The sequence below is a fragment of the Elgaria multicarinata genome, chromosome 2 (assembly GCF_023053635.1).
Source record: "Elgaria multicarinata webbii isolate HBS135686 ecotype San Diego chromosome 2, rElgMul1.1.pri, whole genome shotgun sequence".
Taxonomy (NCBI): Eukaryota; Metazoa; Chordata; class Lepidosauria; order Squamata; family Anguidae; genus Elgaria; species Elgaria multicarinata.
In genome coordinates, this window is record NC_086172.1 from 112,219,730 (window position 1) to 112,240,985 (window position 21,256).

At 43.6% G+C, this 21,256-nt stretch overlaps 1 protein-coding gene across 2 annotated transcripts in view; it reads left to right on the forward strand.

Annotated features, from left to right (window-relative positions):
* The window catches only part of NAT10 (N-acetyltransferase 10), a 35,242-nt gene that overhangs the window by 4,070 nt on the left and 9,916 nt on the right, over positions 1 to 21,256 (forward strand). For both annotated transcript variants that reach the window (XM_063117414.1, XM_063117415.1), the window contains exons 4-22: positions 43 to 214; positions 1,108 to 1,230; positions 2,392 to 2,453; positions 3,722 to 3,836; positions 5,347 to 5,454; positions 5,790 to 5,923; positions 6,405 to 6,498; positions 8,386 to 8,484; positions 10,155 to 10,291; positions 11,037 to 11,161; positions 11,763 to 11,913; positions 13,184 to 13,280; positions 14,473 to 14,589; positions 15,102 to 15,203; positions 15,350 to 15,424; positions 16,964 to 17,080; positions 17,242 to 17,375; positions 19,613 to 19,661; positions 21,106 to 21,202. In XM_063117414.1, coding sequence (XP_062973484.1) covers positions 43 to 214; positions 1,108 to 1,230; positions 2,392 to 2,453; positions 3,722 to 3,836; positions 5,347 to 5,454; positions 5,790 to 5,923; positions 6,405 to 6,498; positions 8,386 to 8,484; positions 10,155 to 10,291; positions 11,037 to 11,161; positions 11,763 to 11,913; positions 13,184 to 13,280; positions 14,473 to 14,589; positions 15,102 to 15,203; positions 15,350 to 15,424; positions 16,964 to 17,080; positions 17,242 to 17,375; positions 19,613 to 19,661; positions 21,106 to 21,202 — 2,108 coding nt within the window. The remainder of the gene's footprint in view (positions 1 to 42; positions 215 to 1,107; positions 1,231 to 2,391; positions 2,454 to 3,721; positions 3,837 to 5,346; positions 5,455 to 5,789; positions 5,924 to 6,404; positions 6,499 to 8,385; positions 8,485 to 10,154; positions 10,292 to 11,036; positions 11,162 to 11,762; positions 11,914 to 13,183; positions 13,281 to 14,472; positions 14,590 to 15,101; positions 15,204 to 15,349; positions 15,425 to 16,963; positions 17,081 to 17,241; positions 17,376 to 19,612; positions 19,662 to 21,105; positions 21,203 to 21,256) is intronic.

A 21,256-nucleotide genomic window follows, 5' to 3' on the forward strand; every position in this document is an offset into this window, starting at 1 on the left:
GATGTCTAATTTAATTTATTCCCACCTATCACCCCCCTGCAGCCACCGTAAGAAAAGGATGAGACAGTTGCAGAAGAAGATTAAAACTGGAATGTTAGATCTGAAGCAAGATGACCCCTTTGAGTTGTTCGTGGCAGCCACAAACATTCGTTATTGTTATTACAATGAGACACACAAAATTCTTGGGAATACATTTGGCATGTGTGTACTCCAGGTAGGAAGATGTTTGTTCATTATTTAAAACATTCTTAACCCACTCCTTAGCCAAATAGGGTCCTAGAGCTGGTGCCACGTCCTTTGGAAACCCTGCACTTTCCCTCCTCTAGGTGGCATTGGGTAATCCTAACCCAGAGCACAGGGTTTCTGGGCGGCCATCCAGGGACTGGAGCCAGCCCCGCCCTCTTCCTGTTGAGAGGTGACCAATCGCGCCCCTGAAAAAGCAAGCGAGCAGATTTGTAAAAGCCCACATTTTTTAAAGAGGACTACATCAGTGTAGTCCTCTTAAATCAGCTCTACAGCAACCCAGCAGGGAGAGGCAGGCATTGAAGCCTGCCTAAATCCAAATTGCTCAGGTTTCCTAGTTCCATCCTGTACAGGGGTAGGGAACATGACACCTTCCCACAGATGCTGGCCTGCAATTCCCTTCATCCTAGCCCACACAGTTAATGGTGAGAGGTGATGGGGCTTGCAGTCCAACAACATCTGGAGAGCCACATGTGCTCCAGCCCTGATCTAGCAAGTCTTCAAATACTCTAAGCCATGGTGGTTAAGCATTTTGAGCTAAACATTATGGCTTTGTGTTTCATGTGAACTTAGCGTGTCGTGTGAACCATTCCTATCCATGGTGGCTGCATAATCATGATTTAAACATGCTCACTAATCACTTGCTGCAAAACGGCTTAGCTGCCTAACCATGGGTTAAAGTGACGTCTGAACAGGGTCTTTTTCTTGCATCGTACATTATGCATGAGTAAAGTCAGTGGTGTTTGGGGTGGTGGGGAGGTCCTTGCTATCCTTTGCATCCTGGTTGGTGCTGATGGTATTGTTACCGTTGATGTGCAGCTAACCTGAAGGCACCGCGTTGATTTTCTGCATCATCTTCTCCAGGACTTTGAAGCCTTGACACCCAATCTGCTGGCTAGAACGGTGGAAACCGTGGAAGGTGGGGGCATAGTTGCGATCCTTCTGAGAACAATGAACTCCTTGAAGCAGCTCTACACCATGACCATGGTATAGCTACTCGGAAGCTTTTATGCATGCTTAACAGGGAGCTGGCCTACTCTTCTGTCGAGGAGGGGCCCAGGTTCTATACACAGAATGTCCTGGGTTCAAGCCCTGGCATCTCCAGTTAGAAAAGGGTGAGGTCGCTGGTGAAGAGAAAGACCTCTCACCTGAGATCCTAGCAAGCTGCTACCAGCCAGAATAGGCTATGCTAGATAAAAAAATAGTCTGGTCTAGTACAAGATGGCTTCTTACATTCCATTTTAAATGGGCAACTTGTGCACACTTGACTTTGTTTCCGTACCAAATTGCTACTAATCTGTGGCTTGAGGTAATCCTAGAGCTTCATATGAGCTGTTCAGTCCTGGAATTCATTTATAGTGCTGAGACTTGGCCCTGGAGCTTAGTTATTTTTTAATTTAATTTTATTCCATTTTTACACTGCCCAATAGCCAAGGCTGTCTGGGCAGTGCACAATTAAAACCATAAAAATGCAATTAAGTATACAATAAATTTAAAATGTTAAAAGCCAAGAGTGGAATATAAAATCAGATAAATTACAGTCCAGGGAAAGCCTGTGTGACGAGGTATGTTTCAAGGAGGCGTTTAAAAGCTATTGCATTTTCCGCCTCCCAAACCTCACGAGGGAGGGTTTTCCAGAGGGTGGGTGCCACTACAGAGAAGGCCTGCCATCGAGGGTCTTCATGGCAAACTGCTGTTCGTTTTGGAATGGCCATCAGGACCTCCTCTGAAGGTTGTAGCAGTCATCTGGATGCATATAAGGGAAAGCGGTCTGCTAGGTATGCTGGTCCCAAGTTGTTTAGGGCTTTATAGGATAACAACATAACCTTGTATGTGGCTCTGTAGCTTCCAGATGTTTGGGGCTGCAACTCCCATCAGCCCCAGCCAGCACAGCCCGTGGTTAGGGATAATTGGTGTTGTAGTGAAAAGCATCTGAAGGGCAACTAGGTTGGGGAAGGCTGCTCCAGAGTAAGAATGCAATGGGAATTAGGAGAGAGAACCATGAAATGTTTAGAGTACAGGTGGTGAAATGTAGGCCTTGGAAGGCAGCACAGCCGAAGTATGGACAGTGATTCTTTGCAGCTCCTCTGACTGATTAGTTTCAAGACAATCCTTCGGGTTTCATCCGAATAACTTTTGCTTTTCCAGGATGTGCACTCTCGCTACCGGACAGAGGCGCATCAGGACGTGGTAGGCAGATTTAATGAAAGGTAAGTCGTGCAATTATTTTGAGCACCCAAACTAGCAAGGGTGCACCTTTGTGGAAAGACTGCCTGCCTGCCTGGTTGAGTGAACTGTTCATTGGGGCTTCTGGTCAGAGAAGCGATTCCACATCTGCCAAAATGCTTGAGGAACTGCATATCCAAGCATAATGTTGATCACAAAGGTGAAGGTTTTTACAAGGACAAACACGGCTAAACTTAAGACTTCCTCCCAGTGTGGCTGATTACTGCCTAAGTCAATGGATGCTAAATGCATTTTTGGAATTGAAGGGTGAGATTTTCTTATAGTGCATTTATTATTGTTGCGCTATGTTGACGTCTTGCGTTCGTGAGACCAAATAATTTGTAGCTAGGAAGCCCACAACTTGTTCTTCCGTAGGTGAATCATGATTGCATAGGGATGGCTGTACACAGACTCCAAAGGAAATAGGAGCTAATTCGCACTAATAAAATTTCTGCTCGGTAGATTCACCTAGACCAGCCTCCCCTAACCTGGTACCCTTCAGGTGTGTTGGACTGCAACTCCCAGCATCCTCAGCCAGCATGACCAGTGGCCCTGCTGTCTGGGGATCATGGGACTTGCTGCCCAGCACATCCAGAGGGCAGTGTGGAGGGGAGGCTGACTGTTGGGCGGTACAGAAATGATGATGATGATGATGATGATGATGATGATGATGATAATAATAATAATGCTGCCCAACACTTTATGTTCATATTTTGGAAACTCCTTTGTACAAGGGGGAAAATGATCCAGAAAATGTCTAGATGCCTACTGGGAAATGTTGCTTTATTTATTATTTATTTATTTATTACACTTATATACTGCCCCCATAGCCAGGGCTCTCTGGGCGGTTCACAGTTGCTTGAGTTGCTTGATGTTTGGAGTGCTTTGGGTCTTCCTTTTTGTTGCCCAAAATTGTTGTCAATAGCAAATCTGGCTACCTCACTACTCACCCCTTAACTCTTGATCGTTTATGAACAAGTTAAAAAGGACTGCTTCTTCCCAATGCAGATCCTTTAGAGCCTGGGGCTGATGGAAGCTCCAGTCCCAAACATCTGGAGGGTACCAGGTTGGGGAATGCTTGTATAGAACGGGTCTATAACCTTCGCTGTCATGTGCCATACTGAAACGCTCCTCCCTGTACCCAGAGATTGATATGTCCCATGAGCTGTGGGATGAGGAGTAAGATGTGGGATGAGAACAAATCCATTTCAATAGTGCTGTCAATACTATATTATCTTGTCTCACTGCACAGGTTCATTCTCTCTCTGGCCTCTTGCAAGACCTGCATGGTAGTTGACGATCAGCTTAACATCCTCCCCATCTCTAGCCATGTGGCAAACATAGCCGCTCTCCCACCCCGGTCTCAGGTAAGCGCCCTTTTGATAAAATTTGAGACCTTTAAATTAAAACCCATGCAAGGACCTCTTTGGCTTCCTTTTGTGCTGCTCTTAAAGACACCTGTTTTGGTGGCTATTGAAGACCTATTTATTTAGCCAAGTATTTGTTGATTTTAATACCAAGCTTTCTTAGATTTTCTGTTTGTTGTGGATTTTAATCCCAGTTTCAGTTGTTGCTTTAACTAATATTGTACACTACCCTGGAATTTGTTAATGAAGGGCAATCTATAAATATTGGTAGTAAGAAGACTGCTAACTGGGACTGGGTGCTGATATTGACATTTCATGGTGCTGATATTGACATTTTAGGCCTTCTTTGGAGGTCCTGCTCACCCCTGCCGAGTGAGGAGCAGCAGGTGGCTATAGGAGGGAAGGCCTTTTTAGTGGTGGCACTTTGGCCCCTCATGGGAGAGGCTTGCCTGATGCTGACAGGCAAAGCCCTTTGTATTTCCCCAGGCCTTTGAATCTGTCTTAGCTTTAAGTTGTTCTTTACTGCTGTATTTATTCTGTATTTTCTTGTTATGAACTGCTCTTTGTTATGGAAACTTTGTTTTGGGATAGCCTATAAATGCTCTAAGTCAGTGGTTCTCAACCTTCCTAATGCCGCGACCCTTTAATACAGTTCCTCATGTTGTGGTGACCCCCAACCATAAAATTATTTTCGTTCTTCTCTACACGATCCATTGTCATGGGATGGTTTGCTAATGAAAATAATACATAACAATAGCTTTAATAATACAAAAGATGATACATGACATAGTTCAGTCAATACAGTTTCCTAAGACCATCGGAAATATGTGTTTTCCAATGGTCTTAGGCGACCCCTGTGAAAGGATCGTTCGACCCCCAAAGGGGTCCCGACCCACAGGTTGAGAACCGCTGCTCTAAGTAAAGAGCAATTTATTTACATTTTCTTTTCTTACTCATGCCATAATCCTTAATTTTTAACATCGTCTTTGGGCTACTGTAGTAGAAATAAAATCTACACTTTTTCCAGAACTGGTTTTTTTTTTTTTTTTTTTTGCAGTTATGGCCTCTTCCTTATTATTTATCTTCACAGACAGCTGTACTAGTGACATCAAATTGGGATTGACATTATTCCAGTGTCATTAGTAAGGAAGTTACAAGATGATGATGGTTATTTGTTAAATACGCTAGTCTGTCTGTTTTGATGATTCTTCAAAGTCATGTTTGCACTCTTGAAATAAATCATCTGTTTTGGATCATCTAGCTTTTGCTTACTTTGCATACTTGTCACTTTGAATTTTAAGACTTTGAGAGAGGATGCAGCACTGTTCTTCTGATGCACATCCCTTACATTTGATCAACATAGGCTGGTTCAAGGCTGCAATAAATGTTTACTTGCAGAACCTCCGCTGAAATGAACTAGTGCAGGCAAACTTCCCATGGATTTGTGCCCAATCTTTGCATTAAAGGTGGCAGCTATTTTTGATTAAGGCAACTCTTCTCTTGCTCGTAGGAGGATAGCCTGAGTCCTCAGGATGTGGAGCTGAACGAACTAAAGGAGAGCCTCCAAGATACACAGCCTGTAGGAGTGTTGGTTGATAGCTGTAAAACCCTGGACCAGGTGAGTATTTCACTCAAACTGGAATGAGGTGGACATGTGGTGATGTAGCTATTGAGTCCTCCACTCCTAGGCACTGGGCTTGTGAAGCCCAAGTTGGTGAGGAGAAGCAGTATATGAGGAGAAGAAACATCATTAGCCATTGGAGATGTTCCTTCTCCGCCAATATGTATAGTTCTATGTATGAACCTGAAGCCTAATAGACCATATCGGCACCAAAGTGAATTAGCAGAGCTCCTGTTAGCGTCCTCCCTCTTCCTATTTTATTTTCATTTTATTCTTTTAGTCTTGTCCAGCCAAAATAATCTATCCTGATTGCTTATTTCCTCACTGCTAAGGCAAGAGCGGTTTTGAAATTCATTGAAGCCATTTCTGAGAAGACGCTGAGAAGTACCGTGGCTTTAACAGCTGCCAGAGGACGTGGAAAATCAGCTGCCTTGGGATTGGCTATAGCTGGAGCAGTGGCTTTTGGGTAAGTTACTCCTGGGCATTTTAAAAACAGATGTCTGGGGGTGGGTGAGGGTTGTTTTGTTTAAAGTTAAACCTAATTTATAGCATTGGAATCGCCAAATAAGTTTGAAAATAACTCAGCCTAGTAGTAGGGAAAAACACTCAGGTGAATTTATGAGGCCACATTATGAACTAAAATGGTGCAGAGATTAGGCTGTTAGCCTGGGAGGTGGGGATCTAAGTTCTAATCACTGTTCCTCTGTGAAACAAACAAAGAACTTGTGGGCCTAGCCACCTCCTGAAGTTGTATTCAATGTCATTTGGAGGATCTTGAAGGAAAAGTCGTTTAAGACTAGAGGTACTTTATAACAGTGATATAATTTTTAAAAATCAGTCAAATATTTTGGAGCTTTTACGGCATGTTAAACAATTGCATCTACCATTTCAATAGATAAAAAGATAATAAAATCTGTATCCTTCCTCCCCCACCCCTCTCTTTGTAGCTACTCCAACATTTTTGTCACATCTCCCAGTCCAGATAACCTTCATACTCTCTTTGAATTTATATTTAAAGGCTTCGACGCTCTACAGTATCAGGTAACGTGAACAGATATTGTCTAGTTCCACAGGATCCCTTTGTGTGAGTGGAATGCAATTCTTCTCACGTGAAGTATCCCCCCCCCCCCAATTCCCACCAGTACTTTTGCAGTGGCATATGTGTATCCCACAGCATTCGGGGGTGGGGCAGAACACCTCAGGAGCAGCCCTTTTAGTGGTTTGAGTGGCTGCAGCCACAATGGGAAGATGGGAAACCATCTATTGTGGGAGCAGAATTCTGTCCGTGGTTCTCCGGATTAAGGGCTTTTTTGTATGAGACATGTAAAATAACAGCCATACACAGCTGAATCTATAAGGCTGTATCCAATGGTGTCCAGTCGCCAATGGAATCCACCGTGCTGGTGAAGTGGGTTCTCCTCCCCCTCCCCGCACCTCCCGAATCTGATTTGGAGGGTTGCGGGTCTCTTGGGCAGATTTTGGGGGGTGCACAGAGGGTTGCAGGATGGAAGAGAGGAACGAAAGGCCTGTTGCGCAAGCGGAAGTCTGCTTTCATGATGTTGGATGTCACCTGTAGTGCTTCACAATAGCTTGACTATTGATCTTTCTAAATCAAAGATGATCTGAAATTAGATCTTCCTATTTAATGTAACAGATCTCAATCAACAATTGTACATTTATCCATAATCCTAACTGTTACAAGCACAATAGATTAAGAAACTCTTCATGTTAGGTGGCAGACCCTCTTCTCCTCTTGGTTTTGGCCATTTTGTAAGCTCATGGTGATGCTTAATTTAAAGCACTTAATATGCTGCCCTTCTGAGGATATTTCTAAAAATTCAAGCCCTGGGATTTTATTTGCGGTATTATTCATGGGATGTTCTTAAGCTTTCTTCAGTTGTAAGCTTTCACCTTAAGTGAACTGTGCAAGATATATTATATATATATATATATATCTTACCCACCTGTCCCTTTGGGCATCTTAAAATTATTAAGTTTAAAATTTATCTGGGTAGGCCTGAAGTGAATGGTAAAGCAGTAATGTTCTGTTCAGCAAATTTTGCTGCAATCCTGTACACACTCACCTAGGAGTAAGCCTATTGAACAGAGTGGGACTTGCTTTGGTGTAAACCTGCATAGGATCTTACTGTTAGCCGGGTTAAACTGATCAGCCAGTTGAAACAGGTTTTATGGCATGTTTTTAGTTTCACAGAAGATACGGCTGGTTTCTCAGCTAGGAAACTCAGAGAGATGGCTTTTCGATTTAAAAGATCATTTTCGATTAATTGCCTGAATAGGGAAACCCTTCTGGGTGTGCGCTTGCAGAAAGTAGCAGCAATGTTTGGATGAAATATTAATATTGCTGGTCCTGCAATTAACCCATAGAGTGTTTCCGTTCATGTAAGCTGTGGTTGTGTTCAGCACTCTATGGACATTAAACATTTAGTGGGGCCCTGTCAATGCTGCTTTACTGACCGCTTCCAGAGCTTGCTGTAATGTGTAAAACAGCCTTCCCCAATCTAGCCCTCTTCAGATGTGTTGGATTACAACTCCCTGTGTGCTGGCTAGGGCATGCTGGGAATTGTACTGCAACACATCTGGAGGGCACAAGGTTGGGGAAGGCTGGTATAAAATAGATGTAAGCAGATGTATGTACATGACAACATGCATATGTCATAAAATACTTGATTAAACCCTGTGTGTGTGTGTAAAATTTGCATATACTAGGCCTTCCCATGTAGGAATCTTTATGTGATGCTTACAAATTACAGTGAAGATCTAGGTATAATGGGCAGGTGAAATCCTGCTGGCCTAATGCACAGTTTGTACAAATTGTAGGTAGTTAAAATAGCTTTTAAAAAAAGTATTCGTGTGCTAAGTAGAGTTTTATTGGGTTCTCATATTGCCTCATATGTTTGTTGATTTCAGGAACACTTGGATTATGAGATTATTCAGTCTCTCAACCCTGAATTTAGCAAAGCAGTCGTCAGAGTGAATGTGTTCCGAGAGCATAGACAGACTATTCAGGTAGCTGATACTTGATTTTTTAAAAAACCTTCCTTCTGTTTTCCCTTCAGCATATGTGGGCTGGTCTTGGGATGCTTCCAGGGCTATAACGTATTTGCAAAAACTGGGCAGGGGTGTTTATCTCCCAGCCAGCTTAGATCTACTATGATAAACATCTCCCTCTTCAGTGACTTCTGCATATTTTGGAAACCGCAAGATACTGTGTTGCATCCGTTACCAGCTTTCGGTGCCCCTTTATTTAAACATGTAAGACGGTACAAACTGCCTGTAGCCCCAGGGGTGCTGGTTTTTGTTCTTTTCTCCCAGAGGTGGCAAAATATATAATGCAGCTATTAATGTTAAATCTGGCTGTGCTGTACTGAAACAAAGCCCTATGAGGAGAGACTGAAAGAACTGGGTATGTTTAGCCTGGAGAAGAGAAGTTTGAGGGGAGACACGATAGCACTCTTCAAATACTTGAAAGGTTGTCACACAGAGGAGGGCCAGGATCTCTTCTTGATCCTCTCAGAGTGCAGGACATGGAATACTGGGCTCAAGTTACAGGAAGCCAGATTCCAGCTGGACATCAGGAAAAATGTCCTGACTGTTAGAGCAGTACGACAAAGGAACCAGTTACCTAGGGAAGTTGTGAGCTCTCCCACACTAGAGGCATTCAAGAGGCAGCAGGACAGCCATCTGTCAGGGATGCTTTAAGGTAGATTCCTGCATTGAGCAGTGGGTTGGACTAAGTGGCCTTATAGGCCCTTTCCAACTCTGCTATTCTATGATACTGCAATTACCTAAAGCCACCTGGTTAATTTGTGGCAGAGGGCAAGATTTGAGCTGGGGACTTTTAGCTCATACTGCTCTGTGTGTGTGTCTCTCTCTCTTAACATCTGTACTTTACTGGCTCCAATGTCAAGGTGAAATTAATATAGCTGTGAACTCTGTTGTCTGCTAGTCTAGAATAGGTCCAGAAAGGTGGCTTGTAAATATTTAAAATATATAAAATAGCTGCTAATACCTGCTTCTGGTTTCTCGCGATAGATGTCAAGCTGTTCAGTGACACATTCAGACATCATGCTATGCTTGCAATCCTAGCTTAATAAACCAGGATATACACAAGTAGCGTACACCCACATGCAGCCTGTTCCCTACCACTTTGCTCCTATCCTTGTACAAGGGGTAAAATAACCCAGGATTCAGGCACCAGGGTTTAAACCTCGGCCTCCCATCTTGGCTTGATTGGAAGCACTTAACCATAGTTTCTGATTTGCATGTCTTTGCCCCTGTTCAGATGACACACTAAGCCATGGTGATTAAGCATTTTGAGATAAGCTTTATGGCTTAGTGTGTCGTGTGAACCATGGATTTTTGGCTTCCTGTTATGTGCGAACGCCGCCAGTGTGACGTTATTAGATTATGCCTATGATTTGAAGTTCTCCTTCCAGACCTTCAGAGACCCTCTAAATTCTGTTCTTGTTATTCCCGTCCATTGTCGTTGCATTTAACTTTTTTTAAAGATCACTTAAAATGTGAAATATTCACTTCAGATGGAACCAAGCTAGAGTTAGAGAGGAGAAGTGTGTGAGCTATAGAACTGTATTTTCCTTTCAGGATTATTTTGCTCTCAGTAGTGAATGTTCTTTTACTATTTTTTAAACCCACCACTTTCCTCCTTTCTTGACAAGTATATCCACCCTGCTGATGCTGTGAAATTGGGGCAGGCTGAACTTGTGGTGATTGATGAAGCTGCTGCTATCCCTTTGCCCCTGGTGAAAAACCTACTGGGCCCTTACTTGGTCTTTATGGCGTCTACAATCAATGGGTAAGTAGTTCATTCTAGCTAGGCAGACATAGGCTGTTTGTCTTGAATCTGCTATAAGGATGTGACACTAAGGGCACAATCCTATGAGATTCCCCCTTAATACTTGTCAGCCTCCAAACCCGGAGGCTTATGAGTGTCCAGTGCAGAGCAGGAGGCGCTGTAGAGAAGACAATCCTCACTGCTGCACCTCCTGCTCTGCATTTTAGCTAGATGGGCTTTTTTCACCCATCTAGCTGAGGTGTCACAGAAACAGATGTAAGACACATCTGTTTACATAGCACAGGATGCAGCTGTTTGCAGTGTTCTCTCTGTATAGTTTGTACAAAACTGAGATGTTTACACTGGTGAGGCTGCAGTTCTATGTGCACTTTCCTGGAAGTATTTCTGCTAAACTGAGTGGGTCTTACTTCTGAGTGAACATGCATAGGATTGCTCTGGATATTTCATAAATGTGCCAAATTTTGTATGCTCAACTATTTTGAAAAAATACATTTTATATTTTTAAAGCAGTAAAACAAGTTTAGGTTTGTCAGAAAAGTAAGTATTGCATATATTTCAATTTCCCCCCAAATTCCTTCCACCTGCCTGCACCTCCCTTTCCCCCCCTCTCCATTGGTTCAAAACTTCCAGGAATGTACATGCCTGGAAAAGAACTTAGATCTAACTTCTGCTTGTACAGTAAGATACACAAAATGGAGTTTGCTCATACTTTTCTCTCTTCCCATTTGATTTGTGTTTTTAATAGATACGAGGGCACTGGTCGATCCTTATCACTGAAGCTGATTCAGCAATTACGGCAACAGAGTGTGCAGGCCCAAGCCAGTGTGACGGCGGAGAACAAATTGACAACAACAGCTAAACTGTCCTCAGGTATTTTCCCCTGGGTCGAAACCTCTGACCACATACATGATGTGGCATCTGCATTGTTGAAGTGCAGCCTGTTCATTTTTCAGTAGAGTATGCAAAAGAATACACACACATATACACCCCACTGGGGAAGCGCAGGAAACTGATATGAGAGCTTTGAGCTCCTGACACCCTTTCTGTGAGGTGACTTCCACATGAAGATGGAGTGCCAAATTGGAGGCAATCCAAGACAGACTGTTTGGTTTGGCTAAGTTTTTGCTAGTTTCTCCTTGACAGTTTGTGGACTTCTTTATCTTCAAACAGCAGACAAGAGGGAAGGCTTCAAACATTATCCACATAACATGGAGGGCTGACTCTGCTGCATTGTTGGAAGCCACGATAGGGAAATGTTGCTAGTGCTTCTATTGTTGTGTACTGCTGAGAAGTTCATGGAAGTTGAATATAAAATGTGCAGTGGAAGACCATTTGAGGGCAGAGTGGTTAATTGTTTGGCCAGCCAGCTAATGGCTTTGTTCTTCCCAGCTTTCTCCTTTTCTGACAGAAACGAACTCACCACGGACTTAGGCCTTCCACGTGTGACCTTTTGTGTGTTGTCTCTCTCCAGCCCGTACACTGCACGAAGTTTCCCTCCAAGAGTCCATCAGATATGATCCAGGAGATCCTGTGGAAAAGTGGTTGAATGACGTGCTCTGCTTGGAATGTCTCAACATCACAAGGATTATATCTGGCTGCCCTCTGCCTGAAACCTGCGACTTGTATCCTTGTGAATGAAGCCAAAGCTCAGGCTGTGTGCAGCCTGAAATAGCTCCACCCGAGAGTGCCTGTAGAAAGAGGATAGCTCAGTTCAGACAACACGTTAGTCAATGCAATGGAAAACTCCGCTGAATTGAGCAGGGGTTGGCTCGATGGCCTTATAGGCCCCTTCCAACTCTACTATTCTATGATTCTATGATTTGAGTTTTTAGGAGGTGCTCCCCACACAACATGTTCTAACTCCACCGTTGTGTGACTGTGGGCTATCGTGGAGTTGAGTAAAATCCATTGCGATGTTTGATTGACGGTTCCTTTGCCCTGTCTCCTCCCCTGCTCCTCCCGCTGGTATCCCATCAGCCATTGCTACAAAAAAAATTCCCAGCGGCTCTCCTAGAGCGGCACTCACTTCTTTCGCTGCTCTTGGCAGGGAACTCTGTAGCCAGTGGGAAAAGTCAACTCAACTCAATGGAAAACTCCACGAAGCCTGCCACCCAACCCACAACACAATGGTCGTGCAGGAATTCTCCTCTGCACTGCATGGATATTTTGCATGCAGTGTTTTCCAAAAATTTCCACCGTTGCATGGAGTTTTCCCACCAGACAACATGTTTCTCAACGGTGGTGTAAAAACTCCACCGTGGAGTTTTAAAACCACCGTTGAGAAATGTGCTGTCAGAGCTGAGCCGATGAAAGCTCTGACTTAATTTCCTTGGCACAGTTTTTCCTAGCTGCTAAGAGACTAGTTCACGTGAACATCTGCAATGCAGACTTCATAGTCAACAGGACGCAAGACAGAGTCCTAGACTACATATGCATCAAAATGGAGTGATATTCTACTGCCTCATTCCAGAGGTAGTTTTTAGACTGCAGGTGGAGGATCACATTTTTTAATGCTCCCCTTCTGTGAAAAATATCACTGGAATCAGAAAACTAACACAACAGGCAGTATGCTGGACTAGAACTTTCTGTCTTGATATGGTAATTTTTTTTTTACTAAAAGGGATCTCTCTCTCTCTCTCTCTCTCCATATGTATATATGGGCACCACCTGGTTCTGTTGCATGTGTAAATCAAGGCCTCCTCTCCTGCCTCTTAACTGAGTGGTGTCGAAGACTCTTGGCATAATCTCCTGATACATTCCAGGTCAAAGAATGTATCCTGCAGACTGATAGCAGTCTCTGGCCCGAAGAGTGTCCTATAAAGAACTATACGTTACTAGTAATAGGAAGGGAGGCTTTCCTCTGGGTTTTATCCCTTAACCCACGGCACTTAGATACTACGTGAACAGAGACACCCTGTTCTGTTACCATAGAGCATCAGAAGCTTTTCTTCAGAGGCTGATGGCTCTGTATGTGGCTTCTCATTACAAGGTTGGTGACGTTGTTTTCTGTTGGGATTCAGCAGAAAGTGGGGATCTCTTCTGTCCTTCCTACTGTGCTCTAATTGAGTTGTGTTTGTTTTGTTTTGCTTTACATGGCAGTGGTTCCCTCCCCCTCATCCCTTCTCCCTCAGGCTACTCTCTCCTTGTCTAGTCCTTCAGTGACAAGATCGATTATATAGTCAGAAATCCTTGGTCCATAAAATACAGTGGATTTAAAGAATATTCACAGAAAGCAGATAACTCTACGTTTTTCTTCTACTGTACAGGCGTGCACTGCAGGCAACGTGGCCTAGAACTCAGCTGACAAATTCGGAAACCATGAAATACAATTCTTGACATTTGAATGGGCACATATTAAATGCAATATTAAGTTTAATTCTGAACACAACATCTATGCAGACTTCCCCAACTTGGTGCCCTCCAAATGTGTTGGACAACAACTCCCATAATCCAGTCCATATGGAGGGCACCAGTTGGGAAAGCTCATATAGGCACTGAGAGGCAGGGACAAAGGAGAAGTCTTTATCTGGTAAGGGAACAGTGAAGTATATGAACCCCAGAAGCACTGAACACTCATTGCTCTGCCCTCTTACTGCCTGCACACCTTGAGCCCTTAATGCCAGAAACTGAAAAATAAAACCCCCAAATCCCTAATATAAAACTATTCTGGTCTTACTTGGGATTCTGACCAAGATGACTTGTAGACTTTCCTGCATATGGAGATATTTAACAGAGAGCACTGTAATCAAATATAGTATTACTTAAAAGGAAGACCTGGTCTAAATGAAAAGAAACCAATTAACACCTTGATGGGAGAAAAACACACATACTCTATATACATGGTTATAATAACCCTGAATTGCCTGCCATTTCTAAAAATCTCTTTGGAGTTGATAACCTTCATCACTTTGAAAAGACTATTCTCTATTCAAAAAGCATAATACACTTACTTGCCTTTCTTTCTTTCTTTCTTTCTTTCTTTCTTTCTTTCTTTCTTTCTTTCTTTCTTTCTTTCATTCATTCATTTCTGTACTGCCTTATCTGATAAAAAGCCATCAAAGTGGTTGATAAATCCGAAAGCAATGTTGCCATAGTTGCTTGTCAGATTATAAACTATTAAGTTGTGTGTGTGTGTGTGTATAGATGGGATCTAATTCTGCACCATGATTGTGACCTTCCAGAATTCTCCCAACGATCTCCAGATGCTTTCCGATGCACCTGCGCATCACCTCTTCTGCCTTCTGCCACCAGTGCCGCCTACCCAGAATTCCTTGCCAGAAGTCCTGGCTGTCGTTCAGGTAAAAGGGGAGCAGAAAGTCTGTTGTTGTTTTCTAAATAACCCTGATGAATTTGCCCAGAAAGGAAGCAGCAAAAAATTCCTTCTCTGGTAAAGTCTCCAAATCTTTCACCAGAGAACTCTTTTCAACCTTGTTTCCTGTGAGAAATTGGTTTGTTATCTGAGAGGGTCTGCTCAGTGGCAGCGTCTGAGTTAGCAATGATGTTCCATATGTATTACAAAGGGCTCAATTAATTTAGATTTGTGTTAATGTTTTAACTTCGGTCAAATATGTGACAGGAACAAATTCCGCCCTGAGGCAAAAGCAGCTTCTGTGTTTTTTAGTATGTTGATAGTGCTGTTTTATGGGAGTAGATTAGAGGTCTGAACCAATTCAGGTCTCTAGACATCTAATATTACTACTTTTGGAGAGGTGTGTTTGATAAATGATTCCAGTCTGCTGAGTGTTATGCTACAATCCACCATTGAAGTGTTCAGTCTCATTTCCCCCTTATTCTCCTTCTCATTCGGCAGGTGTGTTTGGAGGGCGAAATCTCCCGCCAGTCTATTATGAACAGCCTGTCTAGAGGGAAGAAAGCTTCAGGAGATCTCATTCCCTGGAGCGTCTCAGAGCAGGTAACGGGGTCAGCTTCTTACTTGAAACTGAGGCAGTTTATTGTTCTGGTCTTTTTATATTATAAATGCGCTCCAGTTCAGTTAATAAATAACTGTCTCCTTTCTTTCCCCCCCTTTTTTTTTTAAAAAAAACCTTTTGTTCATAGTTCCAAGACCCTGATTTTGGGAGTCTCTCTGGCGGAAGAGTTGTTCGCATTGCAGTCCATCCTGATTATCAAGGGGTAATGTGTTTTCATCTCCTGATACTATACTGCAGCAAAGCATTGCTTTTGCTGTCGCACAGACAGTGATGATTGGAGGTTTCCTCCGTATTTCTTCAGTCAAAGTAATTGCAAGAGGTGCAGATGGTTTGTGCTGACAATATGGCACACATCCTGTTGGGCAGCAGTGCAGGCTGTGGGCCAAATCCAGCCTAACTGGGGTCTCACCTGGGATTTCCCAGATGGCCACGCCCCTTTCCACCGGCTGCCAATCATCTGGTGGTTTCTCATCTATTGCGCAATTCTTTTACCATTGTAAAAGGTTGAGGTGCCTCCTCTGGCAATGAGAAGTTCAAGCTAAAATGTGCTGGTAATATTTTTTATAATTTTGACCCCACCCCTTTCACCTTGGGTCCCACCTCCTATTGACTTCAATGCCACCCACCACTGGAACGCGGCCCCGGAGAGCTTCTTTGAAATTGGATTCAGCCCTTTGGCTGAAAGAGGCTCGACAGCCCGGCTGTAGGGCATGTGCTAGAGGGTTGGAGACCTGAACTTGAGGCCTAAGGTTTCATTGCTCATGGTAGTTAAGAGATTTCCATGTAGCAAGATGAGGGCTTCTCAGTGGGATCACGCCAGCTGGTGGAGCAAAGGAAACACTCTCTACAAGGTCTGTCCTATACAACCTTTCCTAGCCTTTCTGAGCTTCTGCAAGGGTCTGAAAGGATATGGGGGAAGGATACTCCAGCATGTGACCTTCATGATGTTCCTTCAAAGCACCAATATTATTGGAGTAGGCAGAGATAAAAAGACTAGGAGATGGAGAGACTCTGAAAAGGAGGGATGGGAAAATAGGCAAAGGGAGTTAGAGGGATAGGAATACAAAGCTCTTGTTCTGCCAGCTGCATAAATTGAAACAAGTTACTGATCTGCAGAAATGTTTAGCATCCTGCCTAAGGTTGATACCGGAGGGGTGGAAAGTCCCACCCATCTTGTAGTAGCTTGCTGCATTCCTATGCCAGGAGTGTGGGGGTGGGGGTGGGCCTCCTCTGACAACCCACTTGGTTTCTGTGCTGTGAGCAGAAGACGAATCTCCACTAGTCCACTCACTTGCCTGGATGCAGCTTCTGGTTGCCTATAGCTACAAAGCTCTCGCTTAAATAAAAGGCTGCTCCTTCTGCATAGCTAGTTACCGGGTGGGCATATTGAAGACCGCCGCTATTGGACAAATATTCAGCATTTGAAGATGTCCTACAAAAATGGTTCATTGAATTTTATTCTTCCCTGCCTCAAAGACCCTGGATGTACCCAAACAAAAAAAATTAACCAATGGTTTCATTGAAAACCTACTAGGCTGGGGTCTTAGATCTCCTGCTAAAATTTAGAATGGTATGTATGTGTCCTTTGTTTTGTTTTTGGTGGGGGGAGGTATAATTTATTACAACGTATTATCTTCCGTGGTTGCAGAGTGACACTGAGCGGTTTCTGTAAGGTGGGCGTGATGCCAGAGTCTTCTCTCTCTAATGTTCATTCTTTCTTTCAACCCCTTTTTCTTCCCAGATGGGCTATGGCAGCCGAGCTCTTCGCTTGCTACAGATGTACTATGAAGGCAAGTTTCCTTGTCTGGAAGAAAAAGTTAATCAGAAACCAAGGGAAATTGCTACTGTGAGCAGCGAGGTATGACCTTCTCTTTACAGTTGACATTTCCTCTTGCAGTGCGATATCAAGTTTGCATAGGGTTTCACCAGATGCATCTCCAGACAGCGGCCCAGTGGATGGCCCAATTTTAGGTCATTGTCTTAATCTCCTGCTAAGCCATCTGCCTCTGGTTTCTTTAGGCTGTCAGTTTATTAGAAGAAGCTGTGATGCCTCGGAAGGACTTGCCCCCTCTGCTGCTCAAACTGAGTGAGAGACAGGCTGAGAATCTTGACTACCTTGGCGTTTCTTATGGCTTGACACCACGGCTGCTCAAGTAAGCAGACGGCTGCATTTGTACATTTCACTGGGAGAAGCTGAGATATGTATTATTGCAGGGATGGGCAGAAGGAAGATCTCCAGATATTTTGGATTTCAACTCCCAGAAGAGCCTGCCAGCATTGCCTATGCCTATGGTCAGGAATGCTGGGAGTTGAAGTCCAAAATACTAACAACAACAACAACAACAATAATAATAATAATAATAATAATTTATTACATTTGTATACCGCCCCATAGCTGAAGCTGGGTGATTTACGTAAGATTAAAACACTTTTAAAACTACAAAAACATACAACACATACATTTAAAACAACTATAAACAGCTTTAAAAACACATCTAGGGTCGCTAAACTCATCACATATTGCTAAATATCTGGGAAAAGAGAAAAGTTTTAAGCTGACACTGAAAAGATATCAATGTTGGTGCCAGGTGGGCCTCGTTGGGGAGATCATTCCATAATTGGGGGGCCACCACAGAAAAGGCCCTCTCGTTGCTGTCCTCCGAGATTCCCTCGGAGTAGGCACTTGGAAAAGGACCTTAGATGTTGAGCATAGTGTACAGGTAGGTTCATGATGGGAAAAGCATTCCGTCAGGTCCTGAGCCGTGTAAAGCTTTATAGGTTAAAACCAGTACCTTGAATTGGTCTCAGAAACATACAGGCAGCCACTGCAAATGGGCCAGAGTCTGGTTTATATGTTTGAAACTTCTTGTCCCTGTTTATCAATCTGGCTGCCACATTTTGCACAAGCTGCAGTTTCTGAACCATCTTCAAAGGCAGCCCCACATAGAGTGCATTGCAGTAATCTAACTTGGAGGTTACTAGAGCCTAGACAACTGAAGCCAGGTTATCCCTGTCCATATAGGGGCATAGCTATGAATCTGCTTTTTCAGGGGGAGTGCAACCCTGTCCAGGACAGGTTGAACACTCTCCATCCAGGCAGAAGAACCACCCACTAACAGCATCTCAGTCTTGTCTGGATTGAGTTTCAGTTAATTAGCCCTCACCCAGTCCATTGTTGTGGCCAGGCGTTCAGCACACCTGATGAGGATGAAAAGGAGAAATAGACCTGCATGTCAGCAGCATACTGATGACAACACAGTCCAAAACTGCAGATAACCACACTCAACAATTCCATGTAGATGTTGAACAGCATGGGGGACAAGACTGACCCCTGTGGGACCCCATACTGGAGAATCCACGGGGCTGAGCAATGTTCCCCCAGTACCACCTTCTGGAGCTGACAAGCCAAGTAGGAGCAAAACCACTGGAATGCAGTACCTCCCACTCCCAACTCAGCCAGTTGTTCCAGAAGGATACCATGGTCGATGGTATCAAAAGCCACTGAGAGATCAAGGAGAATCAACAGAGTCGCACTCCCCCTGTCTTTCTCCCGACAAAGGTCATCATACAGGGTGACCAAGGCTGTTTCTGTGCCAAAGTCAGGCCCGAAACCCAACTGGAATGGATCCAGATAATCAGTTTCATCCAAGAGTGCCTGGAGCTGGCCCACAACCCCCCGCTCAAGGACCTTGCCCAGGAATGGAACATTTGCTACTGGCCTATAGTTATTAAGATTTTCAGGTCCAGGGAGGATTTCTTCAAGAGTGTTCTCACTGCCGCCTCTTTCAGACGGGCCGGGACCACTCCCTCTTGCAAAGAGGCATTAATCACTTTGTTGGCCCAGCCAGCTGTTCCATCCCTGCTAGCTTTTATTAGCCAGGAGGGACAAGGATCCAATACAGAGATGGTTGCACGAACCTGTCCAAGCACCTTCTCAACGTCCTCAAGCTGCACATCTGGAGATCTGCTTTCTTCCCACCCCGTATTACTGATGCAGGTTTTTTTTAAAAAAACAACAACCCAGCAACCTTATTGGTGCTTCGGACCAAGGGTTGCATCCAATAGTATCATTCGGCTGACGGAAGCAGTCCTGTCAATGGAACCAGGGAGGTGGCCGATTCCCGCCCTCCCCCTACAGCCACTCGTGCACCCTCAAAATCTGTCCCAGAGTGCTGGGAAAAAACCCCGGAGCAGATTTTCTGGTGGCACTGAGGGCTCCAGTGGAAAGAAGAGAGGGTAAAATTCATGTCACACTAGCAGATTTTTGCTAGTGCGACACTGAATTTAACCCCACATGTCTGTTTACTTTTTATTTTAAAGACTTAAGCACATAAACAGTTGTCTCTTGACAGATTGTAAATAAGTTTTTATTATTTCTCTTTTCTACCAGATTTTGGAAGCGAGCTGGATTTGTTCCAGTTTATCTGAGGCAAACTCCAGTAAGTCTCATTTCATGGTCAAAGACCCCAATAGAGCTTCTGTTGGTGGAGCTTCTATTGTCTTTGTTTATAATTGGGTAGAGTGTGTAGGTCTTTGTTAAAAGTTGTTAAGCGTTTAGTGGCAAATTTTTTTTGATGGGGGATGGTAGAAAACAGGAAGAATAAATATATGCATGTGTATTGTACGTGTTATGTCATCCGTCCATGCGCCTGTGTGTCTCATTAACCAATGCAACGCAGTGTGCGTTGTACAGATCAGTTGCAGGTCAACTGTCTGTCTTGAGTGCTCGTCCATTACTGTGTTTACAGCAGCTCCACAGTGGAAACAAACTACATCTAGACTGTAGCTCCGCAATGAAAGGAATCCAGTGACATCCTTTCTCTGATGGCACTGTTTTTGTCAGCAGAACCAGGAGGGTCCCTGACCCGCAGCATATGGATTTTGCTTTGTATCTGAGTAATGTCATTAATCTTCATGTTGGCTTTGCATTTTTGAAAAGAAAAGATTGGCTGACTATTCTCGCTTTTAAGACGCTGCCAATTAATGGAACCTAATTGCTGGCTGACAGAACAGGGTTATGCTTGAACAAAATGGGAAGCTAGAGACACCTGCTTAACGAAAGTTTGGGGGATAATCCAATGTTTGCACAATATTTCCCAGCTATTGCTGTACTATAAAACTCATAAATTCTATCCTAAACGTTAGCAGACTAAATTTAGAGGTGCTGGTTAGCTAATAAACTATGGCAGCTTACATTGCTTGATCAAGGAGAGCACGTTTCATTTGGTAGGGTTGCAAAGGACGGATGTTCTTGTTATTTTTTGCTGAGATTATTTTGGTCCTGACATGAGTCATTAAGAGGTAATGAAGAAGAATATTAGATTGCTGTATCAATTCGATAGCTTCTGATTATCGCATTGTAGGTTATCCTATGCTTCTTTAAAGGCACAATCTTATGCATAATTAGTCCAAAAAAAGCGCCCTACAACTCCCAGCATTCCTCCAGTCAGCATGGGTATGGAGATGGGGCTTCACTGGGGCCAGATTTGGATGGGATCGGGAACATAACATGGCATGAACTGGGCTTGTAATTTGGCTCAGAAATAACTGAGCTACTTTTCAGAAAAACACCTTGGTTCGCCGAGTCCAGAACTGTTGTTTAAATGGATATTGTTTTTATACTGTTGTTTTTGATGGTTTTAAATTTTGAATATTTTTAATGTTTACTGTTTTTAACTTTTGTAAACCGCCCAGAGAGCTTCGGCTATGGGGCGGTATATAAATGTAATAAATAAATAAATCAAGTCTGTGGGTGGGTTTCCCATCGCTGCTTCTTACTGCTGCTGACTACTTTGCAAATGTATTTTAAAGCAATTGCTTATTGTTGAAAACATGGTGCTAATTGTAAAATGGTGCAACAATGACCAGTGCCTTTATTTCTAGAATGATCTGACTGGGGAGCACTCGTGCATCATGCTGAAGACGCTGAATGAAGAGGAGGACACTGAGCAGGAGAACTGGTTAACAGCCTTCTGGAAAGGTGACTAGTTAGGACAATTCAGGATTGGTTCAAGCAGCCATTTTGGAGTTGGAA